The sequence below is a fragment of the Arvicanthis niloticus genome, chromosome 9 (genome assembly GCF_011762505.2).
Source record: "Arvicanthis niloticus isolate mArvNil1 chromosome 9, mArvNil1.pat.X, whole genome shotgun sequence".
Classification (NCBI taxonomy): domain Eukaryota; kingdom Metazoa; phylum Chordata; class Mammalia; order Rodentia; family Muridae; genus Arvicanthis; species Arvicanthis niloticus.
In genome coordinates, this window is record NC_047666.1 from 30466230 (window position 1) to 30494004 (window position 27775).

Genomic DNA, 27775 nt, shown 5'->3' on the forward strand with positions numbered 1-27775 from the left:
AGCAGAGCCTTACCAAGGGCCTGGCTTGACCCTGGCTGTCTCTCATCAGCTCTGGATGAGCCCTGGAACCATGCAGCTCTCCATTTCCTTATCTGTGATGCAGGGCAGCAGTAGGACCCTCTTTCAGTGATGAGCCAACTGCTTGGCATAGCCCAGGGGCAGCTGGCTAAAGGCCTCAGCCCCATTTCTAGGTTGCAGTTGTGAGGTCTCTGTCCTTGCTACACAAATGGCCGAGGTGAGGCCTAGGGGAAGACTGGCGGGGCTGGCTCTTCTTTGCCCTACAGCTCTGAGGGGCATGGTTGTGAGGTGGGAGGGGTGTTGGGCAAGCTCCCAAGCACCTCATCTCAGCCATGGTCTCAAGAGTGACCCATGGCTTCCTGGAGTTGCAGGTTTCACAGTCTGCCCAGCCTGAGGGCTAATCCTGTGTCCCGATCCTGGGTGAAAAGGAAACACTTCTTCAGCTACAACCTGGTCTGTAAGAATCAGCAATCTGTCTGGCTCTGGGGCAGGGCTTTATCTATTCAGAGATGGGGAGAGGTCCCCAGGAGGAGGTGAAACCCTGATTCTACCTGTCTGGCACTGTGGGCCAGCATCTCATCATGCTTGGCAATGCAAAGGGGTGACATACAAGGTCCCTGTCCTGGGGAAGCAGAGAATGTGTGAGGTTAGACAGATGCAGTCTGATACAGAGCACCAGAGACACTGAAAAAAGCCAGGGCTGTGGTCCAAGTCTAGGAGAGGCCCCTCTGCACCCCACCCTCAGGGCCTCCAGGAAGCTGAGCAGAGGGGGCTCTAGGGACAGCCACAGAGGCTCCAGGTTTCTCTCTCGGATATGGCTGTAGTGCCATATCAACAAGCAAAACTACTACTGGTCACTGAGCTCACGGTCAGGAAGAGACCAAAGCTGATTCTAGGAAACCCTCTTTCTTCTCTCAATCCCCTGCCTAAGAAGGCCTTGGCCTGGAATCCCTGCCAAGAGCTTCAAAGACACTGGAGTCACCAAAGCTTACCCCATGGCCTTCTCTGATGTCCTGGACCTTGGGGACTAGGCAATCATCCTGCTCTCCAAGTTCCCCAAGTTTGTGTGTATTGTGTTGGATGATGGCTCATTAGGAAGGCAGACATGGGCTCTGTAATGAGTCACCAGAGAAAGCCCCTCTCTGTCCTTCCCCAAAGGGGATTTTTTTTTTTTGACCCAGCCCCACTCTTTCTTACTCTTGAACTCATCACAGCTATCCTGCCTTCTGGTCTGGAAGTGGCATGAGGCCCCATCTACAGCTCTTATGGGACCTAGAGGAGAAAAAAGCAAGTAATACTGGCTACCCCATGGGATGTGAGGGACTGGACCACACCCTCACACTGTTCTTACCTTACTGAGGGACTCCTCAGATGGCAGGAGGAAAGCCAGTAGCCAGGCTTCACAGTCAGTGCCAGAGAGGCTGGTCTTGGGCCAGGGCTATGGGCTTACTTGCTGAAGATTCTCTCAAAGCAGCATGCATGAGAATCCAGAGGACTTTCCTTCCACAAAGCACAACTGCCACCTTAGAGACCTGCTGTCATTCCCTAATCCCTAGGCTGGCTGGCTTCTTGCTCTCAGGGACAGGGAAGGACAAGGGCAGAGGGTTGGGTTAAGTAGAATGTATCCGACTGTCCAGTGACTCCACCTTCTTCTCGTAACTCTCATGTCATCTACTCCTCCTTTTGCTCAGTGCAGCATCGGATACGACATGGCTGCTGATGTTAACTCCTTTTGCCTCTGTTCCAACTCTTGCCTGCCATCTTTTTTGTATCTCACACACAAAGACACACCAAGAATGACACACCAAGGTTGTCCCATAGCCTTGGCACGTACTGTTAGATCTTCTCCAAATGCCTTTTCAGGCCAGCCACCTTCGTCTGATACAGCCAACACTCAGAGTCCCTCTACTACTTCCTCCAGAATTGTAACCCCCAGGGCCTGTGTCACTTCCTGCAGTGAAGACGTCTTAACTGCTGACTTGCTTGTCCATCCACTGTCCAGGAATGCCGTTCAAGTACAGCAGTCTCATTTGCAGGCTGTCCCCATCCTATTATCTAGCACAAAGGGAAATCCAGCTATGGGTGGAATGAAGGTGAACAGCTGCCTATTTGTGGCATGTAATCATCCCTACAGCCTGTATGCCATCTCAACCCTGCCCAATTCTACTTCACGGTCCTGAGCGTATGACTCCTACAACAAGCGCTTAAGGGACCACTCGGAATCTAGGCAGAGCTGAGAAACTCAGTGGAGGCTCCGCAAGCAATCAAGGGCCACAGCTATCAGGAAATATCTGCTACCAGGCCCCTTGTGACTCTCAACTAACAGGAAGGAGAATAAAGCATGTGAGCAGAGGGGAACAGGGGTATCACCCCAGGTATGAAGTCAAGACTGAGGGATGTCTGCCAAAAGAGAAGATCCACCTGAGGGCACCCCACCACGCCCTGAGGAAGATGGGGCTGCATAAGCCTAGACGTTTGTGTCTTTAAGAACAGCAAATAGAACAGCTTGGAGAGCAAATAGAACAAAGTGGCCAGCAGACATGGGCAGGAGGGAGAACACAGCATCTGTGGGCAGTGGGAAGGAGTCCTGGTGTCAGCCCATAAGACTGCTTGGGAGGCACAGGAGCCTGCTCAAAAGAATGAGGCTCAGAGTTATGGAACACTGGCCAGATGTTCTGCTTGTCCCTACACATCCCTGCAGTTCAGGGATCTCCTAAAACCTGGCATTGCTCAGAGACACAATCAAATACTAGGCACGCATTCCCACAACAGCCTGTTCACTACTGGGCACCTGCACCATAAGGATCTGTTCTTCTCATAACAACGCAAAAAGTGGTTCATGCCACCTGATCCTTGGGTCTGAGGCCTGAGGAAGAGCTGCAGCATTCAATGCAGACAGGCATCTTCTAGAGCCTAGCTACTGTGGAGCCACAGCCACAGGGGAGTGAGTATAACAAGTAGCCTGCCTTCCTCAGTCCTTCCTTGGGTCCTTGGCTTTCCACGGCCACCTTAGCAACCTGTGTCTTAGTGCTGCTGGGCCATGATACTCAGATACCCAACACAGGCCCCATATCCTGCAGTGAGGGATATTGAAACCTACAAAGGCAAAATTTGAAGAGTACTCCGTATAAGTCCCCAGAAAGGATGCCAGTGCCCCTGACCATCAGTGTAACTCCTTTCCCATATTTCATCAGAGTTTGGCTAGGAAAGGCTCTGAAAGAAGTGAAGGCAGGGATTGCCTCTTCCTCAGATGTGCATACCAGCTGGTATCTGGAACCCATCACCAAGAACATCTGGCAGCTCAAGGCTCATATCATTTGAGAGACCATGGATAGTGGGCAGGGACCCCGGCCACCTACCTGCTTGTCTTGCAGATCTGAAGAGAGCTCATAGCTCTCAGAGAGTGATCGAGAGCGCTTGATGGCCTCCTCCTCAGCCTGCTTGCGCAGGACTGAGGTTGAGTGCTGCAGCCGGGGCCTCCGTGTGCGCTGTTGTGATCCTGGCCCTGCGTACAGCCCATAGGCACCCACTGATGTGTGCTCGTAGTGGTCTGGACTTAGGCTGGAACCAGGTACCAGGGGACCCTGATGGTAGGCTGAGGGGCTGTCCAGCGATGTGCCAGTCTCGCTGCTGGGGGCCTCGCCCTCGACACTGCAGAGGAGATAAAGGAGAGACACATGCTGAACGGGAATGCAGAACCTGGGGAGCAGGGCAAGGAAGAGCACCCCCAGCCCTAGGCAGCCAGTGCCCTACAGAATCCTTTGCAGGGCACTTTCCTGGAGCTTCTGAACAATTTGCATGTTCTAACATCTGGCATACTGAACTGTTGGAGCTGGCTTCCCAACCAAAACTATCAGTCCTCCAAAGACAGACGTTTTGACCCACTGTGCTGATGCCCCTCAGCACTTAAAAACAGAGCCTGGCCAGTGCTATGTGCTCAGAATGTTTTGAATAAACAAGATCATAATGTCTCCTGCCACTTGAATTAAATGTAGAGACGGTTTTGTACATCCATATTCCCATAACTATATTTAGACATAGAATCTTTTAAAGTTAATTTTTCTTTATCTTGTAAGTGTTTTGTCTGTATGAATGTATGTGTCTGTGCCTGCATAGCTCCTGGAACTAGAGTTACAGATAGTTATAATAAGCTACCATGTGGGTGCTGGGAACTGAACCCAGGTCCTCTACAAAGAGCAAGTGCTCTTAACAGCTGAGCCATCTCTCTAGCTCCCTGGAGATAGTGTCATCAAAATGAAAGACATTAGGGTGGACCCTAGTGTGATGAACTGGTATCCTTCTAAGAAAGTGAATGTAGGATATAGCATGTACAGGGGAAGACACTGAAGACATGAGAGAGAAAGGAGAAAGGCTCAGGAGAAGACAGTCAGGCCACACCTCCATTGCAGAATGGCAGCCTCCAGAGCCTGCAGATAATGAAGGCCTGTGAGTGAGGTCCACCTCTGGCATTTGTCATGGCAAGCTTAGAAGCAAACATGATGTTGTACAAATGTTTAACACTCTGAAAAGAGGAACTGCAACTCACTGTACAGGTAATGAAACTGAGGCCCCCGTAAACACTGTCCCAGGCACCACAGGGCAGGAAATGGGTGCCCCTTCACCTCACTGCCTTTCATCCCACAGAGCACCTTCATGCCAAGCAGGAGCAAGGCCAACTAATGGGGACAGAGGGACTGGCTGCTGACTCATCTTAGCTCTGGGCCTGGAACATTCTATTCTGCACAGATACTGTTTTCCTCTGCAGTTGCTTTTCAGTGTGGGACGGGGAGAAAAAGGAGACACTGATTTGAAGAGTTTCTAGCACAAGCCCTCATCCTTTGCCAGGCTCCCTGGCCCTGTGAGACCAGAGACCCGGGTGCTGGCAGGACTCTAAAAGGCCTATGGTCCCTGGGGCAGGGTGGAGTGTCTCTAGAATGGGCATAGAGAGAAAAGAGAAGGGCCCCACCCAGGCTGCAGTCCTTTCCAATGTCTGCTTTTCAGACGAATAAGGAATGTCCCTGCACTAAGCAGCCTGGCAGACAGGCAGCCCCTGCCCAGTTCTGCTAGAGTCCTGTTATTTGTTCTCCAGGGCTAGAACAGATTGTAGGGGGTCCATCCCAGGGTGGGGCCTGTGGGAAGGAGCCTGAAGCCGGGAGGCCCAAGGCTGCCAGGGCTTAGACTCTGAGCACTCTGCACCAGGGACAACAGCAAATCTCAGCACCTGCTTTCTGGCCCATAGCTTAGAAACTGGGTGTCTGAGCCAGCAACTGCCTCTGGTCGCCAAGGGGCAGGAAACTGAACTTCCCAACATGCCCCAGTGGCTAAGGTATGACAGCCATTTTTTGAGGAAGACCTGAATCAGTAGTTGGAAGACAAGCTTTACCTTGCTCTGCCTATAGGTTTTCTTTGAGTATTAGCAGCTTAGTCTAAGAAACACCACCTATTAAGGCTCTTCTGGCTACCACAGAGCCACTGGGATCTATGTGTGTACAGGGGAGAGTGGGGATGGGCAGAGAACGTTAGATCTGAAAATTCTCTTGCTGTTTACTGAAGCTTGGGCTAGCACTTTTCATTAAATGCTCAGAACTTCAACCAACTCTCATGAGGAGGGAATAAGTCCCATTAGAATTGGGCCACCCAAGGTACAGAGCAGCAGCCTCCACTGGGAAAGCCCACCCTGGCTCTATGACACCAAAGCTGGGCCCCACTTTACTCAGATAGGTCAGCACACACAGGGATGTATGCCCCACAAATGAATGCAAGTTCAGGTCGGGGGCTAGATCTGTGTGAACTGAACTGGAAGAAATACAGTCTGTGCCTTTTGTAGGGGGTTTGAAACCAGTTGAGCACTGAGTCAGAAGGTAGAGAAGACTAGCAGTCACCATCATACCTGGAGAAGAGCCTATAGCCCCTTGGTAGTCAACAGGCTACACCAGAACCACAGGGGGCTCTGTCAGAGAGGAATGGGCTAGGCCTGGCTCATGATGCTGTCCCTGACCCTTAAGGGTGGAGGAGCAGTTGCCAGAGGGACTCAGTCTTTTGTCTGGTTCAAGAACACCTTCAAGGGCCAGGCATTTTGTCCCTGGTGATGGGGAGAGAGCAGGGTCTAGGTTGCCTGAAAGCCTGGGAGTACCAGCCTACTCAGTAGGCCTTAGCTTAGGGCAAAGGAGCTGAGGACAGAAACTTGTCCCTCAGCTGGCTTTGCTTCCATGAATGAGACACCAAAGTGGGTGTCTGCCCTGCAGGGGAGCAGCTTTAGGATGAGCCTAAGAAGAAAGAGGTCAGGGATGGACAGAAGCTTTCTGGAGAAGCTCTGGGCAGTATGAGGCCAACAGGTTTTCAGAATGTGCTTGGGAGAGAGAGAGAAGGCCAGGTCTCTTCAGAGCTTCCCCTATGACAAGGGAGAGGACATGGTCATCAAAAGGTAACTCACTAGTGCCTCCTTCAGAGCTAACCCAGCCTCACTCAGCTGGGATCACCTTCATCTACATGAATGACGGTTCTGAAGATGTGTGGTGGAACAGACTTTTCACAGTCCAGAAAAAAACACACCCAGGACCAGAGAGGCTCATAGATAAAGGTGCTTTGACAAAGCTGATAACCCGAATTTGATGCTCAGGACCCACATTGTAGAACAAGGACCCACCCTCCCTTAAGTTGTCCTCTGATCGCCATACACATGCTGTGGTGTGTGTGTGTGTGTGTGTGTGTGTGTGTGTGTGTGTGTGTGTACTATTGTAAATGTAATTTAAAACAATCTAGATCTTGCCGACCACCCCACTCAAGGTGTGAGGACAAAGCCAGCGCCCAGGACGTTGCCCATGTTCCTCAAGGGCCTATCATGATGATACAAATCCAAAGCCACACAGTGTCAGACACCAGCAGAGGCTTTTTTTTTTTTTTTTCCAGAGTGTTTCTGATTTGAGAGATGCAAAGATAATGCTTCTAAGTGGAAAGGCCCATGCTGCCAAGACAGTGAGCAAAGATACTTAGACCCACTGCTAGAGCAGGCATGAGCAGGGCTGTCTCACTCTACTCTGGTGGACACCTGGACATTCTTGTCCCCCCTCCCCTCCCCCAAAAGAACGTGTGGTGGAGCTGAATCAACCCCATGAAGCAGCTCTTGGATGATGCTGCTGCAGAGGGCTCAGGTTGACTTTTCTCCACCACACATTCTTTTTTGGGGGGGTGGGGGGAGACAAGAACTGTCTCCTACTACAAAACAGCCAGAGCTCAGTGTTCTGGGATATAGCCGTTTATACAGAGATTTTTCTACTATTGGTGAGTTTCAGGGGGTATTTCTACTTATGATATATTTTTTCCCAGGACATCACCATGCTGAAAGTGGAGGACTGTTCTGTATGTTAGTCTCTGCCCAGACCTGGCCTGGCACCCTCTTCAGCCTCCCCAGCCCTGGTTCCGTGTCTCACCCTCCCTCCACCCAGGCTCATCTCCCTAAAACCAGGTCTGTCCGACAGGGTTGAATGTCTGAGTGTGTCTTTGTTGATACCCCTCAATTTACTACACATCTCTCCCAGACACCTAGACAACAGGCAGATCAAGGAATGGGACGAGATATTCACTGCACATCCCCGACAGTTCCTAACTCTTCAGTTTATAGAATGTTCTATGGCAATTAGGTGGCTGTTGCCTGTCACGTCTCAGATGTTCATGGTTCAACAATCCTTCTAGGCACGTGCTAAGGAAAGAAGACCGACACACAAAGGGCAGATACAAAGATTTTCACAGAGCTGTGGTCTCAAAGCATGCAAGATTAGAAATAAATCCAGACGCCCACCTAAAAGGGACTGACTGCAATTACTTTTATGCCCACACATGGGAAGTACCGTCAAGATGGGGAAGATCTGACCTGACAGCTGTTCTTGTGAAGAGACCTAGAGAGGCTTCAGCTGACTATAAGATTGATGTGAGCTGATGCCAGCACACAGCTGAGGCCCTGTGCCATGCTTGACAGAAAACCAGGAGCAAAAAATAGCCCTGGTGCAGTTGTCAGATCACAGCAGAAGCCTCTGCATCTCCGAGCTAGGCTGGAGGTGGCAGACTTTTCATCTTACCCTTCCCAGCCCCCTGCAGACATTGCTAATCTATCACTGACTCCTTCCTGCTGATCTTGGGTGGAGCCTCAGCTGGGTTCCACATAGATTCCCCACATCTGATCTTAGCTGGCATGGGAGATAGACCTTGTGGGTCAGACCCAAATTACTGCAAGCTGGGTCATCTGGGCAGGACAGACCAGAAACAGCCCTTCTCAGGAAGCCCTTCTCAAGAAGCCCTTCTTCAGTCCTAAAGAATGATAAGAATGGGGGAAAAATACTATGTCCCATGTAGTCTCAACATGAGAAAGGAGGTGGTGAGCACTCTCCCTCTGGAGGTATGTGACCTGCATGGGTCACCCCCCAAGAGTGGGAAATACTGCTTGCCTGACTGGAAGTCTCCTCAGCCCCATGGGACATGCAGCCTTTAGTTACATCTCTTGGTCTGTGAGCCCTATACTATCATCTGATCTCAGACCCCACTCCTTTTGGAAGCCTTGCCACTTCCCATCTGTACAGCAACTGGGTTGTGTGCATGTGTGGTTCTTCAGCAAATGGGGCATGAGCTCCCATGCTCAAGAAGGGGTCATGGTGACTAAGCAGGCCTGGTGCCACCATGGACAGGTACATGCCCTGCCCCAGGGCTCCCATCCTATTTGGGGACTTCAGGCTGACTCAGAAAGTCAGCTTCCCACCCTCCTCAGCCTCAGTCGTTTCTGCCTTACAAAAGACCATCTGTTAGTTTTGCAGACTGACTGAGACAGAGATCACACAAGAAATCACAGAGTTCCTGCTGCCCCAATGCATGGGGCACAGGGTAACTGCTTACTGCTTTTCTGCTTGCACACTGCAGCTGTATGACATGAGCAGGGATAGTGGTGTCTCACTTTTCCATTCCAGTGCCAGAGAACAGAGAGTAGCTGTTGCAAGAGGCTGTTCCTGGACACAAAAGTGTTGATCCAGTGCCACCTTGCACAGAGAGGGCTCCACTAAAAAAAGAAACATACTTTCTAAAGGCTGGGATGGGCCCAGCTGCCCAGGAGAGCCTCATGACTGGGACCTCTGAGGTCCTGCCTACAGGTCAGAGAAAAAGTCTGCATCTCTGGACTAAAAAGCTCCAGGGAACACAAGGGACTCTGACCAAGCCCCAGGGGCCAACTAAATGGTACATCCTGGCTCTGGCCCTGGCTCTAGTTCTAGCTGTGTGTGAGTCCCGGTAGGGGTAAAGGCCTTGGCCTTTTTGTCTTGGATGTCTCTAATTATGGCCTGTGAAATCATGAATGACTTTTCTCTATAAAAATGTTAGTCAGAAGTGGCTCCAGTCAGCAGTGCTGGCATAGCAGAAGAATGGACCTACTGTGTACCACCAGGGCCAAGGATGGCAGTGGTGGAAGCAAGCTAAGGTCTATACACCTAGCAATGTTTTAGGCTTCACAGGTAACTTAGCCCACTCTCCCATCTCACACAGCAAGACAGGGAAAGCAAAATTCAGGCAGGCTGGCTTGAGCCCAGCACTGACCCACAGCCCCTTGGTATTTCTTCCTTGAGAGTAAGGGTCATAGACCTGAGATGAAACAGCACAGGCCCTACCCATACCCTCCTCCCACACACTGCCAGTCACCTAGAGATGAGTATGTAACCCAAAGGCATCGCTATGAAAAGACTTAGTGCACTATAATGTTTGGGGGGGAAAGAAGGAAAGGAGACATCTCCTGGGGAACCCCCCTCTTCAGAGTAGGCTGGGACTGGGCTAGAGGACCCATGCTATCTGAGAGATCCAGCTGTGGTTAAACACTCAAATTTAAGTGTCTTGGATCAGATTCTAGGTAGTCTGCACCCGTCAGAGCCAAACAGACTCCTGAAGTGTGTGCCTCCTATGGCTTTCCTAGACAGGGTTCCTAATTTTCAAAATATGAGGCTGGAGTAGGTTAGGCCAACCAGTCTTAGGTCCTGCAAGCTCCCATGAGGGCTTCTGTATGGCTCTTAGATGCTTGGGTGGCACTACTTGAGGTGGATCAAGAATAGGGGACAATCTTGGTCTCTTCCTGGGCTGAGGTCCCATGTGCTCACAGCCTCAGGTTGGTTGGGTAGGGTTGTTAACACAGACCAGGACAGAGTTTGGGGAGTTAATGAGAGGACTGTGTCCTCTAAGCATGGGTAGGGCTGGCACAGCTCAAGAGGGGCGGCTATCACCTTAGATCTCTGTAGGGCAGACCTGGAGCCAAGGAAGCAGGGTCTACGTGACAAATGGCAGGAGCAGAAGAGAGGCAGCGACTTGGAGGGTTTGCTGGAGGGGGGTGAGTGTTCATTGGGAACATTAATTAGTCTCCTGAGTGACTATGGTCCAGCCTACTCCCTAGGTAGGCCAAAGCCAGCTCAGGCTAACCGTTGGGACACACTGGCCCTCCATTCTGTGGCTCACAGAGGCTTCAGATGAGTCAGGACTTTAGTCACAGCGGCCCTAGTCCTTTCACACTAGAATGTTCCCAGGCTGATGTGGCCCCCCCGGGAGCAGAGTGCAAAGACACAAAAGATTGGGTAAGGGAAAAGAAAGATGTGGGGGAAGCCACTTCTTGACAGGCCCTCTGCCATTATGATAAAGAAGCCTTATAGACCTAAGAGAGTCCCTCCTAGAGAGGAAGGAGGGGACCTCTAAGACTGACCCAGAAGAGGTGGGATGAGTAGAGCGTGGAGGGGCAGAAAGGCAGGATGTTGACACATCCAGGAGGATCCAGGCAGGGGACCAAGCGTCCAGAGAGCCCACAAGAGATCAGAGTATAAGCCCTGTCTCAAAGTTCTAGATGCAGCCAGGTCTGGAACGTAGGCGCTGCGGTGGTGGTAAGGGCTATTGGGAACACAAGAATAAAATAAAGACTTAGGGCCCAAGTCATCATGGGGCACATGAGCCCTGACAAACATTCAACCAACATCGCCAGGGCTCTAGCAGGGTAACCAGGAGCATAGCTCTCAAATTGAAAGTTGAAACAAGCACTTCTAACAGTGCAGAAATTTCCCCTGTAGGGCTAGATGGAAGTGCAGTGGGGCATCAGGTAGCATCAGATTTCTGCTTTTATCTTGTTCCCAAGTTTGCATTAATGAGGACACAGATAATCAGAAGACTCAAAGACCCAGTAAGGCAGCAAGGCAGGCAGGAGCCCTCAGAGGCAGGAGTAGAGCTACATTCTACTCTTCCCACCTGCAGGAGGGCAGCGTATCCTCTTGGCAATTCTCTCACACACATTTTCCCTTGCCCATCTGTTGGCACCCTTAAAGCAGAGCCAGCTCTGACCACCTGGCTGGCCTACCTGCCACCAACCAGAGGACACTGCCCTTTGGCCTTTTCACACAGCCTCTCCCGTAGGTCCTTCACTCTTCCCTGTAACAGCAGCGATACGATCAAAGCATAGCTCCAACGACATGGCACCTCAGTTCCCACCCAGGTCTAGGAAATCATGTCATCACTATGACCCAGAAGGCTCACAAGGTCTAGCCATGCCTCCTGCCCCATCTCCCCAGGACCCAAAGGACCGCTAAGCTCAGTTTAATCCCACTAGTCTCCTGGCTACTCATCGACAATCCAGCTCCTATCCCAGAACCTTTTATTTACTCTGAATGGCAGCTGCAGGCCCTGGTAGGGTGAGCAGGAGGAATGGGGGCTGGAGATACCTGTGGGAGACTGTGATTAAGAAAGAAAATGAAAGATTGGGTGGGAGTCAAGGTGCTAGACTTCAGGCAGGATAGTGGTTCTGACATCAGCACAGGGGACAGAGGCAGGAGCAGAGTTTCAGCAGGAGCTGCCAGAAGCAGGGCTCTGAGCAGGGCTGGGCTCTCTTAGGCAGTCAGCTGCCCACTCCTCCATACCACAACAATCCAGTCTGAACTCTGCTCTGGGCAACTCAGGATCACTTTGGCCCATGCTTGTGATACAGAATGGGGTCTCGGATTCATGGCTTCTGTGGCCAAAGGCATCCTGGGCACTTAGGAAACCTGAGGGCTACTCTAACCCAACCCAACCATCACCTTCATGGGGATGCTGGCCTAGCCCTAGTTTCACAGCTTTACTGACTTGGTACTGGTCCCAGCTGGAGAGAGCAACACTGCAGCTCTGCTCCAGCCCACGGCCTGTGGCATGCTCTGACTGCCCGCACCAGACTGCCAGAAGCCACCTTTATATATGTAGAAAAATATGGGTCTCCAAACAATGGGCTTTTCAGAGCAGTGGCTATTTTTAGAGCTCTGCTTACTGAACTAACACTCAGCATTTCCCCAACTTGTCAGCTGTTGCCCAGAGCCAGGCAGGCGGCAGGCAGCAGGAGGAGCAGAGGTCAGGATCTAGCAGCTTCTTGAGCCATTTGGGGACCACTCTGTGTGCAGATACAGATGTCAGTTTGGGGTTGCCCCAGGCTAACAGTAGGCATGGCTAAGCAGCCGCCCATGTGCCCCACCCAGTTCAACATGGAACCTGCCCTCCTGACAACTGTTCCTTTGTCCACTGTGCTCTGAGTTGGAGTTGTATATCCGGGATTGAATACCAGGTTTTTCTAAGCCTCAGTTTCCCTTCCTCATGTGGGGCAATGCTGCCCCTCTGTGACAATAAAGAGGAGTTGGTGAGAGTGTCTGGGAGTCCAGAGGGCAGGCTGAGCAGGACCTGTTTCCTCGGTGTCCTGGGCAACTGACCTCACTGTCTGTTCATCATCAGTCCATCACCACAGGGAAGGAAGAAAGGGCTCCGTGTCCCTTGACCCAGACCCCACAGCCAGGCTCTCACAGTGTCCTGTCCTGTCAACAACATGTTCTAAAAGGTTGGTCATCCTTCCGGCCTATGAGCCAGCCCTCCCTCCCACTGTAGGCAGGAGTGGGTGCATGGGGTGGGAAAGTGGGGTAGAGTGGGCTGTCCCCTGGCTCTGTTGGGGTGGCTCGTTACCATAGAGTTCTGAGGATCAACCTAGGTTTTGAGCCAGTCCCAGACATTGACCATCAAAAGGAACACAAGGGTCTGGCTATGCACAAACAGTCCCTAACCCAGGACCAGGGAAGGCCTGGCACCCATGTGGACAGTGCAGGTGTCTAGCCATGAGCACCCTATCAGCGGCATGCAGGAGTGAGGAAAGTGACACCTACCATTACCATCACTTGGTCTCTCCCCATGAGAGCATCATTAGAGGGCAGTGGCATCCATTTGCTCACAAGACAACCCCAGTACCCAAACAGGGCTGGGCACAGCAGGTTAAATAGATAAACGATGCTGACAGTGACGAACTTGAGTAAGTGCCACCAGCTCTCTTGACCCAGAGCCCAGTGAATAGGCAGGATGAAAGCCACATGGAGGTCAGAAAAGACAAGGATATGGTCTGGTGCATTTCCCCTCCCCCACTCACTGTCCCTCCTGTAGGAGGGAGGCTTGCAAGCACACACAGGCTAGGAAGCTACATTGTGGAAATGCCACAGACTCCACATAGACTCATCACATCATAGCATACGTAGTTTCTGGAGCTGAACTCACCAGGTATGGAGAACAATGCACAAGCACCCTTTGGTACACACTGGGATCAGCTTCAGGGCCACTGAATCTGCCCTAGCCCACTTCTCACAAATCCAGGATGCCTCTAGAAGCTATGCCCTAGCAGGCCAGACAAAGGCAGTAGGAGCAGAGTCCCTGCCTGACACAGGCTGGCAACCCACACCCTCACTTGGGAAGAGAGCCAGCTGGCAAAGGGGACAGGAGGCTCTGGGTGGGAGGCAGAAGCAAATACCCTGCAATCAACCCCAGCCAGACCTCAGTCTGGCAAGGTGTCATTCACACAGTCACCACTATCATTCTGCAGAACACCCCATCATGCCTGAGGACGCTGTCCCACATCCCAGGACAAGAGTACCAAACAGGCCAAAACTCAGAGGAAAGCTCACATTAATGGCCCACTGCGGGCAGCCTTTCCAGAGATTCTAGACCAAGGTCAGGATAAAGGTAAGTTCTATCCACCTGGCTAGGAGGCTGGGCAGTCCCTGCTCATAGAAGAAGCTCTGAGTGCACAGGACTCTCAGTAAATTATCCCAGCAGAGATCGGCAGTATGTTGTGTGGTTCCCTACAATGTTTTGTCTTAAAAATTAGAATAAACTAGGCATAGTGCTACATGCCCATATCTTAGCACTTGGGAGTCTGAAGCAGAAGGATCACAAGTTCAAGACCAGCCTAGGCTACAACAATGAGCTCTTGTCTCAAAAGCAACCAACCAAGCAACCAATGGATGAACCAAATAAACAAAAGAAAACAATGAGTAAGTCGGCACCATTTTAACATCTAGAGATTGGATACAACAATTCTGACTTCCAAGAGGGAACAACAGCCAGGAACTCAGCCACCCCGGGCCTACAACCCAGGGGTAGAAGCTGCAGCAAGCTTTAGAGTGCTTATACTTTTACTCTGCCATAGTCCCCACCGATCTCAACACTTACCCACACACGCCCTTCCTGTCTGTGGAGATCTGTGTAAGGCTGAAATTCAAGACCCACTCCTCACTCCCAAGAAGCCTCATTTAGAAGGCAGAGTCACCCGGGCAGAGCTCTACAGGGATGGTGGGGAGCTGAGGCCTTGCTCTTGGTGGATCCTCAGAGTGGGGTTTTTATCAGACTCCACAAAGGTCACTGACCACAACCCACTCACAGTAGGTGATGAGAACGGCCATGCCTCTGTCAGGACAGAATGTCACCAGATGGCAGTATTTACTTCAAACCATCAGGGTGTCTTGCCCTGCCCACTGACAATGTCATCCCTGGTTTGGGATAACATCTCATGGCTCCAGAGGTACCCAAGGTGAAGTGCTGTGTGACCTGAGGCAAGTGAACACACCTCTCTGTTCTCACACTGGCCAGTGCCCATGACTACTGGGAACATGCAGTCAAGCAAAGACGAACTTTGCCAACAGTAGTTCCCACACTGGGCTATCCTGCCCTGTGCCATTGACTAGAGAAGGGCTTAACCCTAGGGCTCTGTTCCACTTGTCCAGGGGAGAAAGGGGACATGAAGAATGTGCCCATATCACCACCCACCCAGCTGAACCCTTGATGCTTCTGGAGCCAGACACATCCTGGAGAGTTGGGAAAGCTCTGTTCACTTTCAATCACTCCCTGCTGGGGCCAGGAGGGAAGTTCCCCACAGTTGCCACGATGTTCTTATCTAGCTCCCCCCTCCTCTCTTCTTGCTTGCAGGGACCACTCCCTGCAGCCTGCCCTCTGCCAACTTACCCCAGCTAGCAGGGCGGCTCTTGTTGGTTTTGAATGCACAAAGATGACCAGAAGCTTCCGACCCTGGGGCTTGCTTGGAAAGATTTTTCAGAATACACATACACACACAGAGCCAAATATCTTCCCGGCTGAGCCAAATTAAATACAGAGTCCTCTAGTTATTTCCATACGCGCAAAATGGACTTAAATAAAGCAGCTCTCTGTGGTAGGCTCCAGCAGACAGGGCCAGGCTGGGCCCAGGGACACCCCAGGAAGGCTGGGGGGAGGCACAGGCTGGGCAGGCAGCCCTGGAGAGTATGGGTTGCGCCAGGGAGAAAGAAGCCTGTGTGACAGGCAGCCTCTTAGCCTACCCTGCTGCCAGGGGTGCAGCTCCCAGAGGCCCCAGGTAGATGGCAGAAGTGGGCAGAAAGCACAGTAAACTACTCCTGCACTGCCTGACACATGGGCAGTCCACCATAGTTAGCTTAGAATTGACACACAGTGACCACCAGCACCTACAAGGAGGAGCACCTGGATATTGGAATTGGTAAATTTCTGAAGACACGTTGGTTGTCTTTCTTCCCATTTTCTGGAGGAAGAAACCATGACACAGAGAGGTGAAAACTTAACCAAGGCCATAGGCTTTGCAGAAGAAAGAGGGACTGTGTCAACTGGGATGTAGACCATCTCAAGACTAGGCTGCCCCTTGTTTCCTGCCTAAGTCACCGGAGTCCCTTTGGGGCCAGCCCACTACTGCTTGTCACTCAGAGCAGAACAGCCAGCAGGACCTTATACTGTGTTTTCAGTCCCCTCAGATCCTCACATGGTGATTGCAAGCCCAGAAGGGCGCCACCCCTGATTCTCCACATCACTGGTCCACAAGGCTCTCTCCCAGTGACTGCATACTCTTCAGACAGGGATTGTGACCACAGATCAGGGACTGGGGTCTCTGTGGGCCTGCACTTCTCAGCTATTAAGTGGGAATACCAGGCAGGTGCAGTGGCACATGCCTTTAATTCCAGCACTTAGGAGGCAAAGGCAGAGGCAGGTAGACTGTACACACAGAGGTAAGTGCAAGGGCAGCCTGCTCAATATAGTGAATTCCAGGACAGCCAGAGCTATGCAATAAGACCCTGTCTCCAAAACAAAACAAAACAAAACAAAATATGGTGGGAATACTATGACTACACAGGGCTTAAAAATGACACACCCACAATCCTCAACTGGGGCCTAAAGGCCAGAAGGTGCTTCTGGAAGTCTCATCCCTGCATCACATACTGGCAAGAGATGAGAGGTGATGAACAGGAGGAGGGTCAAGGATCGAGAGAACCCTGTGGAAGCAGCAGCATTCACACCCAGGGTTGGGGTAGAAGTCTGACCTAAGAATGTTCCCTGTACTGAGACAGAGCCAGAGGGAATTTGGGTCTTTTCTAACCAAACTTAATTTAGTCCTGTTTCTTATGTGCCAAGAACTATGGTATACATCAAGGTTAGTTGTAAGACATTCATAATAATGACAGCAACTAACATCTGAACACCAACTGTGTCAGTCTCATTATTAGGGACCTACTATATGCTAGGATCCAAACACAGCACTGAGAGCTAGCGAACTCCCAAAAGTGCAGGTCAAGGGAGGTGTCAAGGGAGCCTTAGTAGGATAAATTCAGACCGCGAGGAGCAGTAGAGAAGGAGACAGGAAACTTCTCCAGGACTTGAGCTGTAGGTACCCACTGGACCCCTTGGGAGAAGGGTGGTGTTTGCTATTGAAGTTGGGCATGGGCTGAGGTGGAACCAGAAACCCTGGATTAAGGAGAAAGGGGCTGAGCAAAGGCTAAGGCTCTCGACACTGAAAGGCAGCATGTCAAAGGAAACAAGAGGAGAGACGCAAAAGTCACAGCCTGACTCACAGCACGGTACACTCAGCTGAGACCAGAGTGAGCAGATCTCATGTGAGAGGCCAAGAGCCCATTCCAAGGCCTCACTCTCAGGGGTCCTAGGCTTACACACAACTGATGAGTGAGCAACAGGCACAGTCTCTTCCAGACAGCAGGCATCCCAGATGGGTCAGGCAGGCATCAGTATATCACTAACTGGGAGCCGGCCCAAGCCCAAGTTCTTAGAATAGCCAGCATGTCCAGGGCCTATGAAGACACCCACCCCAGGGACAGCATATCTCCAAGGCCAGGATAAGGGTGACCATGAGACAGATTCAAACTCAGAGGAATTTGCTTGAAAATAGTAGACAGCAATAAGATGAGCTACTCATAGGATTCGCTAAGTTTCACGGGATTGGCTAAGTCTCTACTTCTGTGGGCATTTGAGATGTTCTGTAACAGGTTTGGAGTCACGGCTTAGCAGTTAGGAACATGTGCAGTTCCTACAGAAGAAAGGAATTTGACTCCGGCACCCACATGGAAGCTTACAAAACCAGTTCCAAGAAAACCAATGCCCTCTTCTGGCCTCCTTGGGTACTTGATATGCATATACATGCATGCAGGCAAACACTCATATACACATAAAAATAAATCTTTTTGAAAAGAAAGAAATGTTCTATAAAAAGGGCTTAAAGGATCTGCTACTTACATAAGCACTCTTGCCCTCTGCATTTTGCCTCAAAACAGAACAAACTCAAAATACATACACTTAAGCCCTGGCTGCACAGTCAGGCCCAGAGTGGCTCTCAGCAGGTCAGTGTGGCTGCATAGCCTGCTTCCAGCAGCAAAGAGCCGTTGCCCATTCCCAATTCCACCAGGACTCATCCTTGGAGACCCACTGGGACATTACACCATGACCCAGTGTGATGACTGGACTCAAGCATGTTAGCAGGAACCACAGAATGTCTACCTGGCACTGAACTCCCACTACCTGCCTGGACTGATCCAGCCTTCCCTCTCCTTGTGGTGAGTAGACTGTTGATCCTATTCTGTCTTAAAAGCCATAGGACAATCCTGAGAAACAACAGGCAACTTCCTGCGGCTGGCAAATGAACTCAGAAAGGCAAGACCCCTAGGTACCCAAAGCTCCTCCATCCTCTGCAAAGTGGCAGTGCACCCCAAGCCCATTCCATGGGGGCACTCAGGAGCCCTGCATGGTCAATGGAGGACTGGGTGAGCCTAGAAGGGTCCTGTAGGCTCTAGTCTTTCCATAGCTGCCACTTCTACCCTTCTGACCAGGTTCTAAGCCTGCATGTCATATCCCCATAGTGCCAGAGGTTCTCTCATCAGCCAGAAACCCTTGCCTGTACCCAGCAAAGATCAGTACTTCCATCCAGCTTCAGTTTCCTTGCCTGTAAATTAGAATGATGGCAGCAATTCCGCAGTGCTCATGTGCAGTTCCTGTGTGTGTGTGTGTGTGTGTGTGTGTGTGTGTTGCCTGGACACATCCCAGTTGCAAGCCTGAGCTAACATCAGACCTACTAAAAGTAGTTGGGGTTTGCCTAAACTCAGCACCCTCTTCTTTCCTGTTGTCACAGACTGGGCACCTGTTGTGTGTGATACACATGCTGCCTCTGCCTGCACAGTCCGCGCTGACAGATAAGGCAGCGGCAGCTCAGCGCGGTGACCACTTGTCCCAGCAGCACATCTAAAACTGGGCAGACCTGGGACTCTGGCCAGGTTCCTCCAGCTCTCATTGCCATCCCCTAGCTACTGACATCACTTCCAATCTAGGGTGGTGGTAGAGGTGGCTAAGAGTCCCTCTCTCATCTCCCCCTCTAGGACTGAAGCTAAGCCCTGATCCTGAGCCTCAGGTGCCAGAAGAGACAGGATCAGAACCAGCAGCGTGTAAAGCTCCATCCAACATAGGCCACCCACTGAACACAAGGCCCCAGAGCTCTACTCCATCTGCCTCTGGGCTGGGCACTCTCCTCAAGGTGTCCAGTGCCCAGTATCTCTGGCTTTTGAATTCTGCCTTATAGAGCATGCAGGGCAAGCCTCCCTTTTCACCCTCGCTGAATCGCAAGCCACCTTGCTGGGCACAACTTCCAATCTGTGGGCAAGGCCTTTCATCTTTGTGGTTTTTTGCAGCTATTAACAGCACTACAAGCACAAGAGCCTGTCAACCATCACCACTTCCTTCTAGTCTGCCCTATTCCCACTCTGCCTTGTCAAACGTACAACAGTTCTTAGCCCCTTCACTGCTATGTCTGCATCTCTCGCTCCTTTAAAACTAGTTTTCTCTGTGGCCAGAAAGTGAACTTAACCACTCCTGTCCAGCAAGACATTTTCCCTCAGCAAGCAACATGGTCCTGTCCTAGTGTTGGGGAGCCACAGCAGCCTGAATACTCAGTGTAACCACCTGTTACCACTGGTTTCTGTACACCTCTACACACTGGCATGTGAATTGGTGTCTCCTGTCCTCATGGCTACCCCACAGTCACCTGCTATCATCTACATTTTATATGTGAGAAAACTGAGGTATGAGATGTGAGTTAAGTCACAGAGACGCCAGAGAGCAGAGCTGAGGCACAGGTGGTCAGGGCACAGGTGGGTGGTCCAGGAACAAGTCTGAGCCCAACAAAAAGGCTGAGCATCCTCATCTACAGGTGACCTTGAGGGTCTTCACAGAAATGGAAACAGGGAGCCAAAGGGCGAAACCAACAGCCAGTGAGGGCCAGGCCTTTCTAGGTGGCCTCCTCTTGAGGGGGAGGTGCTCCTTCAAAGCCTATTAATAAACACACAAACAACAACAAAACCCGTCAGAGACAGTTATAATCACTGTCTAGTAAAGGCTTAGTGGGACCGACCCCTAGCTCTGGTTCAAATGTTCTGCCCGCATCTGAGTGCCCACATCTGAGTGCCCACACCACCCAGCTTCCAGTCAAAAGAGAAACAAAAGTACCAGGCACACCTTTTAAAGAGGGTCTCTGGGAGAATAGAGTCAGGTTGCTGACAGTTCCAACCCAGCCTGGGCAGCAGGCAATTTGGGGGAACCCTTTCTGTTTGTGTGCATGGGAGGCTGCTCCCAGCTGGGGCCTCTTCCAAATCTTCCAGTTTATTAACCATCCTCCTCCCCTCCAGGGGATTAAGTTCACCGCCCACAGCCATCTGTCCTTTCATGTCAGAAACCATGGCTTTCCCCACCATGTGGAAGCCTGCATTGGTCCCTCAGTGAATCAGGGGATAGTCAGCTTTTGTCTCTGGCACCCCCAGACCATACATAGCTGGAGCTGGGCATGCACATAGGAGTTAATTTTTTTTTTAAGTGCTACCCACATACCCCTGGTAGAGTCCAGAGAAGTGATTATAGTCTGTGGGGAAAGAGATGCTAGGAGAGGCAGGCACATTGTCACTGATGAGGGTACAAGCTAGGGCACTTGGGAAAATTTTGGAAATCTAGACACCAAGGGATACCAGATCTATTTGCACTAGTGATATTTTGCCAGACAAATACCCCAGAGGAAATAGATCTTATCTGTGGAGCACACAGGTCCCGAAGCCAGGCAGTCAAGGTGCAAATCCCAGCTCAGCCCTCCCTGGCTGGGGACTCTGTATGGCTTCCTCCTCATATCTGAAATGAGGGATAGAAGCCTATACTCCTAATTGAAAACACACACACACACACACACACACACACACACACACCACTGCTATGCAAAGCCATGTGGCAATTACTGTGCTGACCTTTGAACAGAAAGGAAAAGCAAATTCAGTGAGACTCCCAGTTTTGTAAGCAGTCTCATGAAAGCTCTACAGAGTGCCTTCAGTTCAAACTGAGCTGTCACTGTGTTGAGAGACCTTGCACCAAGAGAGTAAAATGTGAAGGAAGCCACTTTTATGATGAGCAGAGAAGCTGTGGTCATGTACAAATGACACAAACTCTAAGCAAGTGGCCTCAGAGTGTTCCCATGTAGGGTCACCAAACCAGTCCACAACCTAGAAGAGAAGATGGTAGGGACCATTTTAATCCAGCAGTCTTGTTGTGGAAGGGAAAAGCTGGACGGTGACAGTCGCACCACTCACTGGGCTTTTGTGTGCCGAGCCGCTCACCTCACCCCATCCCCACTCACAGCTGTAGTCTCATTTCATGGGTGAGACAATCAAGGTTCAGAGAGGGGAGGCAACATACCTAATACTGCTCAAGCAGAAGGGCCAAAGTGACATACAGAGTAACTATGGTTCCTCTAACACCTCAAGGTCTGGCCAAAGAGGTACTCAGTAAATGTCATGGGAATGAAAAGAACACAGACAGGCAAGCCTGGGGCTGAGGACATCTTGGGTCAATCTCTTCCAGGTCAGGAGAGCATGCCATCCTTGTTCACACCTGTATTCCTGGATGTATAGTCAGTCTGATAACAGAGCCAGGTGCCGTGGATCACTCAATAAAGGTACGGCTATCGAAGTCAGAGTTGGGACAGGTCCAGCTGGCACCGTGCCATATTTCCCCCATAATTGCCATCAATTTTCTCTCTGCAGCAGCTCCCACAGTGGATCAGCCAGATCCTCTAAGGCCACAGCAATTAATTCTTGAAGAGCCTTAATGGCCTTTAAAGTCATTAGGATCTGCTTTTGAGGACTCAGGGTAAATCTCACTCAACAGCCTTGAGCCTCCTTTCCCCAGACACACACACCTCTCCCAGGCCTCCAGCCATGGCACAGTCCCAGCCCACTAGAGCTTGGTGGTTGCCTTGCCTCTGTGCTTACTGGGCGGATATCTCACACGTCATCATCATTCAAAGGAAATTTACAAAAGAGGAAGGAAGAAAACGCAGTGGGTCACTGGCAGCTGGGAAGTGCACAGTGCTGACTTGGACAAACTGGACAGCAGACTGGAGGCTCCAGGGCTGGCCAGCCATGGAAGGCCACCCACACCCACAAAGGCCTTGCCAGGCACTACTGTCATGCCCTATCATTAAAGGGGAAACTGAGGCCCAGAGGGCTGTAGTAACTTGAATTAACTCAAAAAGTGAGCTGTGATTTGAAAGAATTTGTTTCCCGGAGCCATCTTCCTGATGCTCTGAGATACTCTGAACTCCTGACACTCTAGCAAACCATGATTCCACATCTGCAGAATGTAGCCAGGTAAATGTGGCATACACACACACACACACACACACACACACACAGAGACACACACCCCGAGGGCCTGTCCAATCCTCTCCACAAACACCCATCTGCCCAGTCATCAGGCTATTCAACCATGCAGCTGTCAGTCTTGCCTGTGTTTTAAGCTAAAGCTGTGTAAATATTAGCACAACTAGTTCATAGTCCGACTTCCTTGAACGAAACCTGATGTCCTGGCAGGGACCTCGGAGGCCTAGCCTCCATCCCAACATCTGGGCCTGAGCCTCTTGAGCTGCTGTGGTCCAGGTATGGCCACTGGGCTCTCTGTTTTTGCTTGTGTTCTTTTAGAAAAGAAAGGTAAACAATCCTGTGTTGCTCTGACATGGGAAAACACTGAAGCATCAGGTGGCTCACGGTATTCAAGAAGCTTGTGCATGCAGAGTAGTGGCCCTGTGGTGACAGAGACTGGTTTAAGTCTCTAGAGCATGATGGCTCCTAGCTGAGTTTAGGGAGCAGGTGAAAGGACTTTAGGTAAGATACAATAAAGTTCCAGGAAGGCTGTAATCAAAGGAGCACCTAGCTCAGCCTCTGTAGCTTCCACGAGTCTCTCCAGCCTTTTTTAGGCTTCCTTAGAAACCACATTGGGGGCGGGAGGGGGGGGGTACCCATTTGTTCTGTGGCCGATGGGCTGCACCTGAGCAGGGCTCCTTGGTTTCCTGGACACCTGGCACCACTGTGACCACAGAGCAGCTGCCAAGCAGCAACCCAGAGCCAGGATCTAGGCTCTGGTCTTCCCTTGCAGCTGGAAGAGGAACAGAAATACAATGGAGGCATCCATGAACACAGTAGCTAAAGTGGCAACACTTGCAGGTTTTAATGGAGAAAAAAACAAAACAAAACAAAACAAAACACCCTTATTCCCTTCAGCTCCAGAGGAGAAGAGGTGTCAGAAACTGCTGGCCGGTTTCTCATGATCATTGCTGTGACCATGGTCACCCCTAGACTGCTGGCTGCATGGAGACTAAAAACACAACTTTGAGCTACATCCACTGCTGGGCCCTTCCCTGGTTTCTAGGGTAGAGACTAGTACACATACACCAGGCACTCAATAAACCACAGAACCTTAGTACTGATGAGACTGAAAGTACAAACTCTTTGTTCTCCTGCAATATGAAGGTGTTGGTACCACAGGACAGGAATGCAAACACTGGATCGGACAGCTGAGGAAGTGTGAAAGGTGTTGAGCACCTGTGGGATCTGATGGTGAACCCCAATCCCAAGCAAAGCCGGCAATTCAAGACAGATGGTTCTGCAGCTGCATCTTGCCTGGCTTTGGCCTCAGATGTTGGGAGTACTGGGTTTAAAAAATGGGACCCCTCCCCACAGTCTGCATCAGCTTCAAGCCCAGAACTCCAGGCTTGAGGTACCCCAAAATACACTCATCTTCTCATTTTAACTGCTAGGTAGGCTTTGGGAAACTCTTAAATAAAAGATTAAAAGGCTCTAGGTGGGCTTCCCCCAGAGAGGCCCAGTCCACTTGTCAACAAATCCCCTCAGCCTCACACCCCTGCTCATGGAGGGGGCTGCAGACAGCTCAGGGGCAGCTGTGCTGCCGAGCAAGAGGAAATCAATATTCCTAGCACATACACACAGTCTCCCTCTCACCATAAACCCAGGCCTAGGGTACTCAGCCAGCCTTCCACAGGCCACTAAAACCAAGACAGCCGACTTCTCTGAGCCATGAGACTCCTTCCTGGACCAGGCACAAGCTTTACTCCAGCATGTAAACAACACCCACTCTCCCAGCCAGCAGCCCATTCACGTCTGTACTTGGTCAAAAACAGCAGCCACAGAAACTCCAGGTACCCTAGCACCAGTCCAGGTGGCCTTTCAGGTGGGCAGTATCTAATACATGCACACACACCCCTGGAACACACGCTTGCTGGAGTCTCCCTGACAGAGTAGATATATAATGCAGACAGACCCAGGGTTTCCAACAATCATACTTGTAGGAGAGGCCCCTAAGCAGCCTGTGCACTGAAATCAGACACAAGACACAGGCAGAACTGGGTAGCCTCCCTGACAGAGACTCCTGGCCATTTGCTATCTTGCCTTTTACATACACACCGAATCTAGTTTCCCACTCGTTCCCACAGAACTTCTGTCCCTACAACCCACTTTTCCCCTTACTCGTCGTCACTAACAGAGACCCGCTTCTGGCAGGCACGCTAGACGTCCTGCCCCAACAGTTACACCCATTCCCGCAGCCCCTTTCTGGCACCCACTTGCAAGATCCCCACCGCTGGCAATTCCACCATGGCTGGGGCCCACCTCCTCCCGCTGGCCTCCGCCCTCGCCTGGCCTTACCCGCTGTCAAGCTCCAGCTCCAGCAGGGACTGGGTCCTCTCTGAGTTGCAGTGCAGGCACCACATGACGACCGCCGCAGGAGCGGCCCGGACCGGCGCCGGGGACCCAGGCCGAGCCGCGCGCCCGCGACTCCCGCCGCGGCCGCCGGACCCTGGGGCCGATCCCGGAAAACCCGTTCGCCCGCCACGCGCCTTCGCCGGCCCTCCCCACTGCCCTGCACCCGCAGGCTCACGCAGCCCTAGGCCCGTGAGTCCAGTCCACCAGCCCGGCGCGACCCTTCCGCCGCCGCCCGCCAGGCGTAGCTCAAGTCCGGCCGGAGGAATGTGGTCGGGAGGGGGCGGGGCCGCAGGGGCGGAGGTGGGGCTCTTGTGGGGGCGTGGCCAGAGCTGTGAGTTCCGGGAGGAGAGCAGACTCTGTTCTCGTTCCCATAACATCAGAATCCCAGAATCCCGGGCTTGCTGTACTGGGTGTCTTCACCACTCATAAGCGCAACAGGTAGAACGCGCTGAAAATCTCAATGTGCGCCAATCCCGACGGGCTTCAGTGTACACAAATTTGCACCCCTAAATATCGGAGCAACAAGTTCCAGAACTCTGGTGCGCCTATCCCAAATCTGGAGGAAAGAGATTTGTTTCTCTCGAAACATAGTCACACACTCTTTATGGCCAAGGACATGCCAGAAGCAATAATGATCAGCATCGTAGAGTATTTACTGGTAATGGGGCCAGTGGGCAACACCATAAAGTATTACTCCAGGCCCCATTCACTGATGAGGAGACGGAAGCTGAGGGCCCTTTCTTGCCTTCTCCCCCCCCCCCCCCGCCCCCCAAGCTCTCACAGTTTTCTGATCTCTTGTAAGTTTAATTTGTTTACAACACATAAGACAGGCAAGGTGTCCAGCACCCACACTGGTGGACTGCTCACATATACAGAAGATACCCAGCCTGAACACCCCACTTGCAAGACCATTTCCTCAGGGAGTGGGGAAACTGCAGGAGTCCCTAGCATGGGAGCATCCTGTACTCTTTTATTGACAATGTTAAAAATACACAGGCTGCTCATGGGGACACAAGTCTGTGTAATTCCAGATCCTAGGAGACTGAGTCAGGAGGATCCTGAGTTCAAGACCAGCCTAGGCTATGCTGTGAGACCTAGATACAAACAAACAACAACAAAACCCCAGAGACTCCAGAGTGGGAAGAAACACTTGTCTATCAGATCCAACAGTACTCTAGGGTCTGTCTCTCATAAGGAGCTCTTGCTCATCAGTTAGAAGGCCCATTTTCAGTGGAGGCAAAGGATGGGAATGAACATGTCTACAAAGAATATATATGTCCAATGGCCAGGGGATGACCCTGAGGGATGCCTGGCATCAGTGGCTACTAGGAATCAAAGTGTGAAGCAACACCATCTCCCGTTCACTTTGGAAGGTGACAAACGTTCCCATGCACAGACACAGTGGCCACATCAGGCATTTGCTTGGCTAGGGTAAAGTAGTGAGGTGTCAGGAGACCAGACTGAAGTAGCTACATGTGGAGAAGCCAGAAGGAAACTCCCAACTCTGTCCAAACGGCCCTCTAATAATAAAATGATACCAGATAGAACCAAGAGGATCCCTCAGGCCCAGCTTCAGGAACTTTGTGGAAGCATGTTCCAGCCTCACCATTCAGATCCACCAGGAATTCCAGGCACTTCTCAAAGGGCCGGGGCAAGCAGCTGACCAGGCTGGTCTGGGCAACAAAGTTCAGGCTGGGATTTAGATGAGGAGAGCTTTCCTGTGAGCATGTGGTATGTGGTGGGGTGACTCTCTGGAAACTAAACTCTATCTTCTGGCTTCATCTTCCTGAACATAGCCTCCCCCCACTTTCTCTCTCCCTCCCTCTCTCCCTCTCTCCCTCTCTCCCTCTCTCCCTCTCTCCTTCCCTCCAGTAACTGCCTGGCAGACTCATAACAAATGATAGTGACTGGGAATGAGGAAAGCCCTGGCTGGGAGACACAGGGAACGCCAACCTTTCTGCAGAAATGACTAGCCCAGACAGAATCAGTCCTTACTCCTGTCATTTAGGGAAATTTATCAACCCCCAGGGTCTCAGTTTCCTCAAAGTGTTAGCCCATCAGACATCTCTACCCCAGCTGATTCAATATACTGCTTAATTTACCCAGCATTAAGAAGCATGCCCTTTGTCCTCATGAGGCCTCAATAAGGAGATACTGTGGTAACAAGTATCCCCTAACATGCTATTACTGCCCCCGAAAAAGGTCATAATGGTGGGACATTTTGAATTAGGCCTTGAGAAATAAGTAGGAGCTTCTCTAAGGGATGCAGGAAGCAACAAAGTCATGAAAATGTTTAGTTCCATGGTTTGGGCCTGGGTTTTAGTCCTGAGCTGATTGCTTTGGCCTGTTTTACATACCATAATCCCAACATATTACCACCCTCTTGGCTTCTGACAGTCTCCCTGCTCTCCTTGGCCAGATGTGTGACAGCCCAAGCTGTCAGGGTGAAGCCCAGCTCTTCCCTACAGCTGGCTGAGGCTCATGTGGCCTGGCTATAGGCCATCTCTCCAGCACTGCCCCCATTCCCCCTCCTGCCCGCCTTGCCAACAGTAAGCAATCATAAGCTTCTTACTGCTAAGCTTTACTCAGTCCTAACCCTTGTTCTGCCTGCCTCATGACTGAGACTTTGGGGTTCAAACTCCATGTCCCTTCTCCCAGCCAGCCATCAAACTATCCCCTAGTTCAAGTCAGAACCTCCCTTTTTTACTCCAGTCACTCTACTGAGCCCTCTCCTTACGTGAGTAAGCTGTGTCACAGATGAGAGTTAGGGCTGGCCCTATCCTTCCTGCAGTCGTCTCTATGCCTACACAGGGGAGCCTGGGTCCCAAGGTACCTAGCAGCTACATATATCAAAAAGTTTGCCTGAGACCTAGATTCAGCATGCTGTCTGTCTTTGTCTTAATAAAGTTTTATTAGAAGGGAGCCATGTTCATTCACTCAGGTCTTGCACTGAATAACTAAATAGTTGCAAGGGGGACATGTCTCCTGTAAAGTTACCCAGCCCTCCCCAAAAGGTTCTTAGTTCTCCACCAGGAGACTCACAGTGGCCCTAGTCA

General features: G+C 51.2%; 1 protein-coding gene across 11 annotated transcripts in view; it reads right to left on the bottom strand.

The window, feature by feature from the left end:
- Iqsec1 (IQ motif and Sec7 domain ArfGEF 1) overlaps nt 1-27775 on the bottom strand; it is a 316986-nt gene that overhangs the window by 30894 nt on the left and 258317 nt on the right. For 9 of the 11 annotated variants that reach the window (XM_034512266.2, XM_076940108.1, XM_034512269.2 and 6 more), the window contains one exon: nt 3378-3669. In XM_034512266.2, coding sequence (XP_034368157.1) covers nt 3378-3669 — 292 coding nt within the window. Of the gene's footprint in view, nt 1-3377; nt 3670-24662; nt 24988-27775 lie in introns of those variants that run through there. The other 2 variants (XM_034512267.2, XM_034512272.2) reach the window with 2 other exon arrangements.